Source organism: Eschscholzia californica, unplaced genomic scaffold (assembly GCF_041429995.1).
Source record: "Eschscholzia californica isolate CP2 unplaced genomic scaffold, dmEscCali1.0.p SCAF_3, whole genome shotgun sequence".
NCBI classification, from domain to species: Eukaryota; Viridiplantae; Streptophyta; class Magnoliopsida; order Ranunculales; family Papaveraceae; genus Eschscholzia; species Eschscholzia californica.
In genome coordinates this window covers 63,635,064-63,648,558 of record NW_028238420.1, presented here as the reverse complement: position 1 = coordinate 63,648,558, position 13,495 = coordinate 63,635,064, and the positions used below count along the sequence as shown (strand labels likewise).

Sequence of the window (13,495 nt, the reverse complement as noted above, 5' to 3'; positions counted from 1 at the left end):
ATATTGCCTAAAAGTACATTTCAAACATCATCTCTTTATATAAATATAATATAATTTAGTATTTATACAAACACAAAAAAGAAAAAGTTCATAATTGGGCACATTTCACCCCTTTCATAAACAAACTAAAATGCCCCTTCCAACAATAACATAAGGAGAAAACCCCCTTTTTTTCTGTTATATTTATACATAATACCATATATGGGTGAATGGATCACAAGGATGAACCAATGGAGTTTTTCAATGAAGCTAAAGTAGTGAGACTCCGAAGCCACCTAAACAAGTACTTACTAGCCGAAGAAGATGAAGAATCCGTTCGACAAAGCCATAATATATCATCTCCTCAAACAAAATGGGAAGTAGAATTCATACAAGGTAAATCAAATCTTATAGCTCTCAAGAGTTGTTATGGAAAATACTTGTGTGCATCTGAAATTCCTTACCTTCTTGGTATGGCTGGTAAGAGAGTCCTTCAAACTTATCATCAAACACCAAAAATTTGGGCAACCAATTCATTTTCGTTTTCGTCTTCTTCAATAATTGAATGGGAACCCATAAGAGATGGATTTCAGGTGAAGTTAAGGACTAAAAATGGAACATTTTTACGTGCTAACGGCGGAGCAAGGCCTTGGAAAGACTCTGTAACTCATGACATTCCTTATAAAACAGTAACAAGAAATTGGCTTTTATGGGATGTTGAAATCGTTGTAGATTCTTTGGAGCTAACAAGATCATTTTTCAATCATTCACCATTTTCGACTAGTTTTTCTTCTTTATCAGATGATCCTATGGATTCTCCCACTTCTACTTTATGGTCGGCCGCATCTTTTAAATCATTGAGATTATCTATTTCATCTAAGGTTTGGCGCTCAAAACTTATTTTATTGCTTATTTTCCTGATTAACCTATTTTCTATTATGATTTTTCATAGTTACAGTTAGATATAACTCCATAGGATTAGATTTCAAAGTGCTTTCCGCCCTTTTTGAAATCGGTAGAGTTGAACTAATCTTGTGAACAAAAAATCGAATAGATGCCACCGATTTTTAGTCAAATACAACGGCCAGAGTACTTGTGTTTAGTTTTGGTGCTCTTTACAACTTTGTAAAAACCGAGAGGAGCTAATAAATCATGCAGATTTCATAGTTGTAATTAGGAGACTGGGGCTATTTAGCCCGCAACTCGAACCAATTACCTGTATCCATCCATTGTTATCAGTATTGTATACCAAATATGTAGTAACGGTAGTTTCATTGGTGTCCCTTCCTTGGTTATTGGCTTAAGGGTGGGAATAGAGTAGAGTTGGGTGACCACAAGCTCACTCTCATCAAGTCATGTTGGTCAGGCTCTAGAATTTTATATCTATCGAGTTATCAGAAGAGTAGTTTCTACTATCCCAGTGCCCAAAAAGGCAAAAACCCATCAGAACCCGTTAAAGTTTTCAGGTTTATCGGGTATCGGTCGGATAGGAGTCGGGTTTAAGATATTCAAAACTCAAAAGGAGTAAAAATTTAAGCGTTACTCGAAAGAGCGACACCTTCAGATATTGTTGCCATAATCACATATATGCCAATGTCTACTAGGTCAATTGAGCTTAACAAAATTTCGAGAAGTTTGACCTTGATGAAAGGGGCGGATTCAGGTGGAAACCCACTCCGGGGAACCTGGGCCGGCCGCCCGGCCCATCTCCACCAATAACTGTAATCTGACTTTATTAATCTAACCGTTATAAACTCGTGCGTATATGAAGCACGTGGGAGTCTGCGTGTCCAGTCAGTGTCAGCCACGCAAAACCAAACCGACCAAAAGAAACACTCATAAAGGTAGTTTAACAATTTCCCACCCCACTGCTTGGCCCATCTTCCAGGACACGTATTTCCGCGTGAAAGCAGCGAGCCTCATTTATTTTTTCTTCTGGAGTGCCGTTTGAAATGCTTTCCATGCACCAAAATTGTCACACTAGAGAATTGGAGTCAATGAGTCATTGAGAAAATGTTCGAGATTAGAGCAGCTTGAGTGGGACACTCAAACTTCAAAAATTTTAGAGTGCCTTTTGAGATTTTTGAAAATTTTTGTTGAAAAACTGTTTCCAATAGGGTATTTTATTTGACGTTCTATGATGATGTGGGAACATTTATTATAGAGACTCTCAAAGAAACACTCTAAAATTAGAGAAACTAGAGTGTTTCTTAAGCTCTAAAAGCATCTCCAATGCAAAATTGAAAAAAAACTCTAATTGACTTATGTGTTGAGTCTCAACTAAGATTCTCTTTCCTATGTGGCTAACTTGAGTGTCTCTAATTCAAGTCCTCCAATGCAACACTCTGAAAAACTCTAATAGATACACATGTCACACATACATTTAATACGAAAAAGTGGTTGAGAAAGAAAGATTTTCTATTGGTCCAAAAATTAAAGGCCGCGGCTTTGGGGAATAAAGAAAATTCTCCGGGGAATAAAGACTTTTCTTAAAACTATTCAAATAAGATTGACTTTTTATGTTTCTTTTTATTGCTAGGGGGCTTCTAATTTTAGAAGATGCTATAAAAAGGCTCCTCCATCTCATCACCTCTCTCTACCACTTCATCTTCTCGACACCTCATCATCTTCTCCGACGAAAGTCCCGGACGGCCAATTTTCCGGCCGGCGACCTTCAAACATAATTTTTTTTTTCTCTCTCCTCTCTCTCTCTCTCTAATTTTTTTTTTCTTTTCTCTCTCTAGAACAGATTTAGAGCCAAAAGAAAAAGTCTAGTCCCAAATTTGAAGTATATCACATTCTAACTTAGATGCTCTCTTTTGTGGGTTCAAATCTTCTCTGCTTTTCGACAACTTACCTACATAAGTTGCAGAAAACTTTCTAGGGTTTGCTAAAAATCATCTATCACAACAAAGAAAAAGAAAAATAAAACTAACAATATTTTGGTAGAAATCAAAGATTACTCACTTGAACTTGGAGTTGAAGTTGCTTCAGATACTCAATCGCTCCATCAATCATAGAAGCCTTATCTGTCTGTTGTAAAACCAAACATCAACTTCTTCACAATTGATAAAGGAAAATCAAGGAACTCTGAAAAGTTAAGAAAGAGGGGAAATTTCTTAAATTAGTACCTTGTTTGAGTTAGGAATTAGATTCTATAAAGCTTTCATTTTTTCATTGATCCGACTTCTCCTTCTCTGTTTAAACATTCAAATCAAACAAAATCTCATCACACTTTTATCCACAATTTCATTAAGTGAGAAAATCTTACCTTTTCAGATAAGTTATGAACTTCAGCAGCTCTACTTCTCTTTGAAGAATTACGACAAGGAACTGTTTTTTATGGTCCATCTGATGCTTCAAATCCCTCCTATATTCAAACAGTATTACTCAATTAGTTCTAGAGAGAGAAAGAGAGAGGGAGAAAATGTAGAGAGAGAAGGAGAAACTAATGAAACATACCTCGCTTTCGCAATCATAATCGTCAAGATCGTTCTCCACCGGAACTTTTCTTCTCTTAACGGAACCTGCACCGGCGGCATCTGAATCTCCGGCAACTCCATTCTAAAAAAAAAAATCGGAGGATTCTCTTTCATTTCAGAAGGAAAGTAAATATTAGGAGAAGAAAGGATCAAATTGGCAGACGAGTCAAGAGGAGGAGGAGAAGAATCGTTATGATTACTGAGTCGGAAATCCGAGTTAGGAATTCCAGTGGATAAACATGAACGAAGTTGATCTTCTTGCAACTAGTCCTTGTTAAATTGTGCAGAAGCAGAAGAAGATAAGAGAGGTGGATGAAATGTTTGAGATGAACAAGGAAGTTTAGACCTTTCAGAAGAAGAAGAAGAAGAATGAAGAAAATATTGAAGAAAAAGAGAGATATCGTCAGATTCAAGAACTGGACGAGTAGGAAAATAAGAAGAGCTCTTATTACTGTCATACATATCAGCCATACAGCAGAAGAACACACTAAGTATTTTTAGAGAGAGAACAGATCTTAAAAGAAAAATAAATTTGGAGAGAGAGAGTAGAGAGAATTTTTTTTTTTTTTTTTTTTTTTTTTATGTTTGAAGGTCGCCGGCCGGAAATTGGCCGGCCGGCGACTTTTGCCTGAGAAGATGATGAGGTGTCGAGAAGATGAAGTGGCAGAGAGAACAGATGAGATGGAGGAGAACTTTCAAAAAAAATGTATTATGTATTCCCCATAAAAATTTATTCCCCGGAGAATTTTCAAAAAAATCTGGATTCCCTCGAGAATTTATTCCCCGGAGAATTTTCTTTATTCCCCAAAGCCGCGGCCAAATTAAATTTGATGACTAAGAGCATCTCCAATAGGACACTCAATCTCTAACACTTAGAGTGCCACATATGACTTTTTGGAGTTTTTGTTAAAAAATCATCTCCAATGGAACACTTCGTTACACACTCTATTATGAGTTGGACACATTTATTATAGAGTGTCTAGAGAGAGAATCTCTAAAATGAGAGTGTCTACTTGAGACTCTCTAAGTGTTACTTTAAAATTTCAACCAATAGAAAACTTTGCTTTTCAACTACTTTTTGTCTATTAAATTGAAAAGGGACATGTGTATTAAGTAAGAGATTTTAGAGATCTCCATTGGAGACCAAACAAATGTAGAGTGTCTCTATATTGACACTAGGAAAGAGAATCTTTATTTGACACTTGACAACTAGATTTTTAGAGTGTTTATTAGAGTGTCCCATTGGAGATGCTCTAAGACACTTAAGACTCTCAAAAGAGATTTCAAAAATAGAGTTTCTAGTTGAGACATCTTAAAACTTAATGCTTCCACATCATCTTAAGATCTCAATTAAGTTTTGCATTGGAGAGATTTTTTCTCAAAAAAAAAACTCTAAAGTCCTAGGTGGCACTCAAGATTTTAAGATCGAGTCTTGCATTGGAGATGCTCTAAGTCTCACTCTAAAATTTAAACCAATAGAAATTCCTTGTTTTTTTAACTATTTTTTTTTCTTATTTAATTTAAGAGTGACATGTTTATTAAGTAGAAATATTTCAAAGATTTCTATTGGATACAAATAGAGTTGATATTGTCTCTGAATTGCAACTTAGGAAAGAGAACTCTTAACAATGTGACTTTTATCCCCTTGGAGATACTCCTACTTCTACCATATTTCTCTTTTATTAGAGATTGGTTTCTATCGAGTAGCTATTGACACCTCCATAACCTAGTGTGGGGAGTGAAAGATTCCATCAACATTTTTTCTTAAATGCAAATTTGTCTAAGTGCATGTTAGATGATAAATATTAATAGAGCTTTTTTGGGTATATGAATATAATCCAGTTGAAACCTAGTTTTCTTAGTCTTATCCATTTTGGTATCTGAACATAACTTCGTTGAGTCTAAGTTTTTTCTTCAGGTTTTTTTCTCTCTTCTGACCACTACCACCTCCGAGCCTCCGACTATCACCACAATTTCTGTTATGGTTTACCTCTTCTCCCACCACTTCAATTTAACTTTCTTTCCTCTCTCTCTTTATTTGTTCCACCGAAGGGGATGGTCTCCTTCACCGGAAGGGCAATCTGATTTAGATAAAATTTCTCAAATCAAATCGGTGTTCTAATGAACGAGACTTTTTTCCTTTGTCGAAACAGATATGGGAAGGAATGAGAGAGAGAAGAGAAAGGAAGGAGGATTGAAAATTCATGGTGATGGGGGGGAGGTGGTGGTTGGAGATTAAGAAGAGAAAACACTTTTGTTACCCCACTCATATTTGCCAAGTTCAAAAAAAAAACACATATACCCCAAAACTTACAAATTTCTCTTTCAATTTTGTACGAGAGATTTCTTATGTCACGAAGGGGAGTTTTATAGGGACCCTCATTTCTGTTAAAGGGGTCCCTCCTTGTGAATCGATATGAGTCCACCGAATTTACAATTGGGTACGAATCTACTAAAGTCACAAGAATAGACTACTGGGATGAATTTCGGTGGGTTCGCACCGAATGGTCTCTTTTAAATTTGTTGGACTCGTACCTAATGTTTTCTTGTAAATTCGGTAGAATCATATCAAATTCACGATGGGCCCATTTCACAAGAATGGAGGCCCTATAAAACTTCCGCTTCAGAAAGCCCCATGTTTTCTTTTTCACATAGAAACTAGCCCAGGCTGCTGTGCAGCGAAGAAAAATGGAGAGACTCTCCAGAAAAACATCCTTCACTCTTCTAGATCCACTCATCTAGTTGGCATCTGCCTCGTCGTCGAAACAAAAACGTTTTTGCCCCAATTTCCCATTTCACAAACAAAAAGTAGCAAACTTTCATTTTCAGATCAAACCCCTTGTTGTACTCCTTCTCTAATTAAACCTAATAATCCCAATTCACATTCTCTTTCCAATTTCTAACACAAACCCTAATTCCAAAATCTCTTATCTGATTATCATCTCTGTTTTTTGTTTTTGTTTTAAAAATAAACAGAAAGGAATGGAAATCTTCGAAAACGCAAAAACAGTTCGTCTCAGAAGCCACCATGATAAATACTTACTAGCAGAAGATGATCAAGAATCAGTTTGTCAAGATCGTCATGGAAATTCAAAAAATGCAAGATGGACAGTTGAATTTGTTGATGGTATTGGTATTAACTCTGTTATTCGTTTAAAAAGTTGTTATAATAAATATTTAACAGCAACAGAAATTCCATATTTTCTTGGAATGACTGGTAAAAAAGTTCTTCAATTTGTACCTAGAAGCTTAGATTCAATGGTTGAATGGGAACCCATTAAAGAAGGTAATAATCAGATGATTAAATTGAAAACTAGGTATGGGAATTTTCTTCGTGCTAATGGTGGTCTACCACCTTGGAGAAATTCAATTACTCATGATATTCCTCATAGAACAGCTACCCAAGATTGGATTTTATGGAATGTTGATGTTCTTGAACTCCGCCCATTACTACCACCACCTCCTCCTCCTCCATCTTCTGATGGATCTTCATCTCCCAAGTTGTCTAAAATTGAGGTTTGATTCTCATTTTTCTCTATTTAGGGTTTTTCTTTATTTTTGAAATGTCTAATTAATTAGCCAGCCCCCCTTTTGTTTTTTCCTCAAGCTTAGTTGAGGGGAAACAATGGTTGTTTTTAATTGATTTCATAGATTGAAGTATTTGTATTTTCGGGGTTTCCGTTGGGTACGTAAGAATAGTCCCACATTGATAAATGAAGTCTCATGAACATATCTCAAATAGAGAAAAATTTGTCGTTCTTCATTGATTTTATGATTGATAAATTGAAGTATTTGTATTTTCGGATATTTAAACATTTTATACGAGAGCTACCCATATAAGCTAGATTGAATTTCAGTAGTACGCGAGAGTAGTCCCACATGGATAAATGAAGTCTCACGAATATAAAAGCATCTCCGCCTACGTGGTGTTGAATTGGATGTTCACAATCTTAGTACATTGGTAGAAGATATCGAATTTGTTCAATGAGTTTCTTTTATGGGAATGAAGTAAGAACAAGATTTGATTTTTTGTATCCCTATTTTTGTTGTTTTTGTGCAGTCAAATGATTCTTTTGTTATTAGTTCACCACCCAAGTCTGATGGTAGAACAATTTACTACTATATTGCTGACGATAAGGGTAATGTTGGTAATGAGGAAGCCATTGATGGACCTTCATTTAGTTTTAAAGGGACTAGTGTAGAAGAATTAACCCATAGATTGGAGGAAGAGACAGGGATGGAAGACATAATTGCTTGTACTCGTAGTAAATGGAATGGAAATCTTTATCCTCTTCTATTGCACCTTCCGCCTAATAATGCAACTATGCATGTAATTGTTATTAAGGCTTCGTCACGAGGTAAGTCTTCTTTGTTTTTGCACATTTTCTTAAGTTCCTATTCTATGCTATGTTCAAAATCCTTAAACTTCAAGGTCTTGCATGATAGGAGTTCAAGTTTACATAAACTAAATTCGAAGGCTTAGAAGTAAGAAAATGAAATCCGACCAAGTTCCCGAACTTGATTTGGAAACTTTTGGGGTCGTTTTCACACAAGCTTCCATGTTTGTCTTTCGCAATTTGTTTTTGAGTATTTGCTACTATTAGAAGAATATCAATGAAGTTATACAAGTAATGTATCCGATGTTAGCTAGATAGAAGACGACACTTAATCATCATGGACTCATAAAACCTAACATAGACGACTATTTCCTTGTCACAACATTGAAATATACCCATTTCGGTTCGCCCAGTATTTTGAGGTCGATAAGTATAGCTCCTTAGAGTTCTCCATCATATTTAATCTTCACCATTCTTCAAGAATATCTCTGTTAACTCTCTTGGTTCATGGAAGTTCATTCTTGCACTCTGTTTTTTCCTTTCAGCTGCTAAAGAGTTTGCATCCCCGAGTCAAGCATAAGACGAGCAGAAAGGATAGAGTTCAGTGTAATTTCCCCAGGAACCCTCTTATGTATGATTTATTAAAGACAAGCTCTTCTTCTTGATTTCTTGCTCGTGGCTTGCCGGTTTCATACTCTAATACTTCAAGCAATGACGATTGCAAGGATGCGAAACTTATGTCATTTTTCCTTTGTCAGGGTACGATAACTTACTTCAACTAGTCTAATTGGATCAGTCAATAAACCGTTTTCCGTTGTTGTTTTATTTGCATATTACTGTAGATGATAAGAGGAATTTATGGCTGAAAGACGATTTCTTCTCTTTTTCGATCATGTTGTTTCACAGAGAGTGACTGTTTATTAGGTATATGATTTCAATATAGATAAGATGTTAGCAGAAGATTTTATCATATTGAATTCCTTTTCTATTGTTTAGTCTAAGTTTAAGATTTGATATCTGCAAATAGAAACTCATATCCGTACCCGAATCCTATAAGAATATATCTGATAACAATAACTAGAGACAGAGACGAATAGCCGAAACCATATATTACATATATAGATTGCCTTTAGCAGAAGTTGGAAATCAGTTATTGTGGTGCCCTTTATACACTTTTATTGAATGACAAAATTACATGCGACATATATCCCCATATTACCAAAACAAAGGATATAGACTAATAACCATTTCAACAAAGACACCCTATAAACAAGCCCTAATTCAAACCAAATGTTTCTCATCAGCTGATACCTTTGTTTCCATTGCCATCTGAATAATGGTATCTTTGTATCTGTACCATTTAGCACAAATCAAGAAATACCCAAAGTTCAATACTCCTAAACCAGCAATCATATAGTAAAAATAGTCCAATTTTCCTTTATTAAGATCCTCAGCTAGCCAGTTTCCTGTCGACGATCCTTCGGTTGTTCGATGAACGATAAAAATTAGAAAAGTACTTAGATAGTTAGCTCCTGCTATGGTTAAATAGAAGAAAGATCCGGCTATACTTCTCATATTTTCAGGAAACTGTTTGTAATAGAACTCAACTTGTCCTATTGAGTTAAATGCTTCAATTAGACCTGAAAGAGTGAGTTGTGGAACAAGCCAAAATGCTGAAAGAGAAGAGATTGCTCCTCTTTTCGGAGCGATTCCTAGAGTCGGTCTAGTGAGAGCAAATTCTCTTCGTTTTCCTTCGACCACACCAGCTATTATCATTGTTAAAAATGATAGAACTAACCCAATACCCATTCTTTGAAGTAGTGAAATTCCACCTTCTTTTCCTGTGAGTTTTCGAAGTCTAGGAACGATTATTCGATCGTAAATAGGTATCCATGATGCTAGACCTAACATACCGAATATAATGTAAGTTGCTGCGGGGATTTGGAACCCGGTGTTACCGAGGCGACGATCGGATTGAAGAGCTTGAATGACTGCATAAGTGTGTGCTTGAACAATGACCACATAGTAGATTATGCCAGAAGCCCATATAGGTAGTACTCTAATTATGCATTTTACTTCTTCTATTTGTTGCATTCCACATAGTCGCCATGGATTTGCAGGTGATCCATCTGTATTGATCTTGTCGTCTTCTGTAACTATTGCTGCCTTGTCAAGGTATCTGCATTCATGGTTTCAGTCACTTAGTCGGGTAGTTCGAGTTTGTCTATATAATATGTATAGGAGCTCAGTGATGGGACGTTTTTTAGGAGTTAGCGTTATTGCCCCAGCTTTTGATACCAGGCCCAAGCCCATTATGTATGGGGGTTTGTTCTTGGTGAAGGCTTCAGGAGCCCACCCCAGGAGCCTGGACACTAAGCTTGAGCATGAACCTATACAGGCTTGGGACACTTGCAACCGATGTGGGACCATCACATTAATAGTGCATGTACGCCAAAACCTTGGAGATCCCAGGTTTGATTCCCAAGAGAGGTGAAATCCATGGTTTATTGAATTTCCGTTATTAACTAAAATAGTCAAATGGGCTTCGACCAGTAGTTTAGTTGGGCTTTCAACCGGTTTATGCAAGGGTTTAAATTTGGCAGTTATCATGCTAATCCCATCTTATTGATGTAACAATGTCATTGTTATTATGACTGTCATAGTCAATTTCCAAAACTAGACTTAAACGTGTGAGACCGAAACAACTGTAGTATAAGAAATAGATAGTGCTGGGAATTTACCTGAATTGATTAGTCGAAGGAAGTATAGAGTTCATAGTCTTAGGTGGATAGTAATTGAAGAGAGTGAATTCGGGTTCTTCGGGTATTTTCAATTGTCGTTTTCTGATAGCGGCAACAATAACTCGGGCTATACTCGTAAACGGGCTTCCTTGAGGCTTCACAATAACATACCATTTGGTACCCGCGAAAAAGAGAACAAACGACAACAACATTAGAAGTGCCGGAATTCCAAGTCCGACACCCCAACCTATAGTTGTTTGTACATAAACTATAAGTGTTACAGCAGTCATCATAGCAAATGTGAAAGTGAAATAATACCAATTGAAGAAACTATTTATCCCTCTTTTCCCCGATTCAGTATTAGGGTTGAATTGATCTGCTCCGAATGCTAAGTTACACGGTCGGATTCCACCCGCACCAATTATCAAGAACCCGAACCCTGCTACTAAGAATGTGAGTTGCCCATGTGTAGGTCCTAGACATGCTGAGTTATCTTTGTTTTCACAATGGGGAGGATGTAGTTTGTGAATGGCTGCTGTTAGGGTTAGGATTAACATACCCTGAAATGGAGAAAAGCTTATTAGAGTTGATCATTCAACTGAGTCGACTCGGTCTCTATAGACTTGAACAGGTTCATTGGCTCGGAGGGGTCAAGATTCCATAGGCTATGATAGTAATGATCTTATAGTTGATTGAAGCACAAAAATGTATTAACAAAATTCCATATGTACAGACGGTTGAATTGTCTGTATATACATACAGACACACTCAGATTCGTACGTGCTTATAGACTTCTCATGCGAGAGGATTATATAACATGTTGGCCATCGTGGGGCCTGTCGAGATTTGTGGCTCCATCAACGAAATCTTATGCCTAATTAGATGTTGTAATTTTTTTGTTGAAGAATTGGATGTTTTAATTGTTCTTAATAAGATACAAAATTTTATGGGATTTAGAATTTAGAGAGAAAGCACATACCAAGAAGGAAGAGGTCGTAGCACATAGTAAAGTTTTGTAGCGACCAAAGTGAGTATCAGAGAGGAAGGCCCCGAATAACGGGGCAACGTTAGATGTGCCACTATAAACATTGATAAGAGTTGCAGCAGAAACACTTTTCAAGTTAAAAACCGAGGTCAAATAAACCATTAAGTTTGACGTTGTACCTATTGTTCCCAATTTCTCAAACGTCTCGTTCCCTACATTATGCATCCATCATATATATGTTAGGTCATTTTTACGAGCAAAAACATTAAGAAACAAAAAAAGAAATACTAAAATATTCAGTAGAGATTAAATGAATCGAAAATTTTGGGTTTCTTTGTTTTTAGGGGTCTTAGCTAGGTATAATATTTATGTGCATCCCCTTTAAGTTCGAAAACTTTCTAAATCTTCATCTTAAAAAGAATTCCATTTTAAAACCGAAAATCATTGTGCCAACTAGTCTTAACCCAAGAAATGGCTTTGGTTGCTTTGTGTTCAAGTGACAAAATGACTCTCCCCATATAACAAAAGATGCTATTTGTTTTGTCCATTGGCGAATTGCCAAATTATACGAAAAATACATATTTCCAATTTTAATATTTTATATCTATATAATTAGGCTGTCTTTATTGACTTAATCTTTTTTTTTTTCTTTCGAAACGTCTACTTTTTAAAATAAAATTTCCATGTATATGCAATTATTTAGGGGAACATAATAATATCTTAATTGACTAGTTTTCACCAAAACAAAAGATTATCACTCTTATCATGAGCTAATCTCATTTTCTATATACCTCAATTATGATCAAAAGATTAAGAACTCAAAAGGAAACACTAAATGATGTTACTAAAAATGCAAGAATTTTAACTATTGAAAAAATTCTCCAAACAAATATTCGTTCACATACCCCGACCAGGATTCAACCGGAGTTGTGATCAGGCAGACTAACACTCTTTTAATTGAAAAAAGTACTACTTACCAAGGATGAAGGGCATGACTTTAACACCTCTATATTTGAGATTCTTCTTTGGTTCTTCATTAAAATCTTCTTCCATTTCTTCAACATTTTTGTTCTCTTTACTTTTCTCCATCTCTATATTCTCCTATCACTCTCTCACACACCTCTCCTTCTTCTCTCTCTCTATGTTTCTCTTCCTTATCTTTGTACTTCTCTAGGTCACCTATCCTTGTTGTATTTATAGAGAGAGAAAGTGAACAACTAGCCAATAATGGACTTGTGGTCAAAGTGAAAAAAAAAATTTGCCCCACCCCCACTTAAAGAGAATCTCATCATCTTAATTCTTCAACTAGCTTGATGAGGAGTAATCTCTCACACCCTGATTGAGACATTAGATAGGCACTATATGTCTTCTTTTCAGAACTTCAATCTCATCTCTCTTTCTTCTTTCTCTCTCTAATATTAACATCTATGGAAGATGCCTCCTAAATATCCTCCCACAATATGTTTATTTTAATGGTAACATGTTCACATGATAATGTTCACACCATAAGTCGCTATTTTCTGTGTTTATTTTAATATTAACATGTGGCTCAATGGGGGATAATTTACATGGTATAATAGAAAATTGTTGGGGTGTCGCGATACCTGGAACAATACATAGAATATTCATTGTATTTATATCAGGTCAGCGCAAACAAATTTATTTAGTCATAGTCCCATGAATGACGAAAAATATGTTGTACCTAATAAGAAAATAAACTACGTTACACCTCATCAGAATAATATTATATGTTGTCCGTTTGAACAAAAAAAAAATATTATATGTTGTCAATTACTATGTTTTATGAGTCTATTATATTTATCCAGATCAATAATTTGATATGTAAAATAATTATTTTTATATTAGGACAACAACGCATCAACATTTTTGTAGTATGACTCTGTATTTTGACATGACAAGTTTTAAATTTATAATGCAAAGGGATGTCTCATAAAAAGACTAGGTATATTT

The 13,495-nt window shown here is 35.7% G+C and overlaps 2 protein-coding genes and 1 long non-coding RNA gene across 3 annotated transcripts; 1 reads left to right on the top strand and 2 right to left on the bottom strand.

The window, feature by feature from the left end:
* Positions 1-68: 68 nt before the first annotated feature.
* On the top strand, positions 69-8,768 carry LOC147553175 (uncharacterized). The gene is made up of 4 exons (XM_086666550.1): positions 69-860; positions 6,438-6,977; positions 7,522-7,819; positions 8,344-8,768. The coding sequence occupies exons 1-4, from the start codon at positions 210-212 to the stop codon at positions 8,376-8,378; spliced, it is 1,524 nt and encodes a 507-aa protein (XP_086522676.1). The 5' UTR covers positions 69-209; the 3' UTR covers positions 8,379-8,768.
* Positions 3,111-3,958, bottom strand: LOC147553176 (uncharacterized). Its single transcript, XR_015237027.1, has 3 exons — positions 3,442-3,958; positions 3,251-3,349; positions 3,111-3,176 (listed from the first exon to the last, which is right to left on the bottom strand). It is a non-coding gene; the product is annotated as an uncharacterized LOC147553176 (long non-coding RNA).
* Positions 8,769-8,892: 124 nt separating the features above from the next.
* On the bottom strand, positions 8,893-13,026 carry LOC147553174 (protein NRT1/ PTR FAMILY 2.11-like). The gene is made up of 4 exons (XM_086666549.1): positions 12,502-13,026; positions 11,519-11,736; positions 10,540-11,099; positions 8,893-9,977 (listed from the first exon to the last, which is right to left on the bottom strand). Exons 1-4 carry the CDS (start codon positions 12,611-12,613, stop codon positions 9,080-9,082), a joined length of 1,788 nt encoding a protein of 595 aa, XP_086522675.1. The 5' UTR covers positions 12,614-13,026; the 3' UTR covers positions 8,893-9,079.
* Between the last annotated feature and the right edge of the window lie 469 nt (positions 13,027-13,495).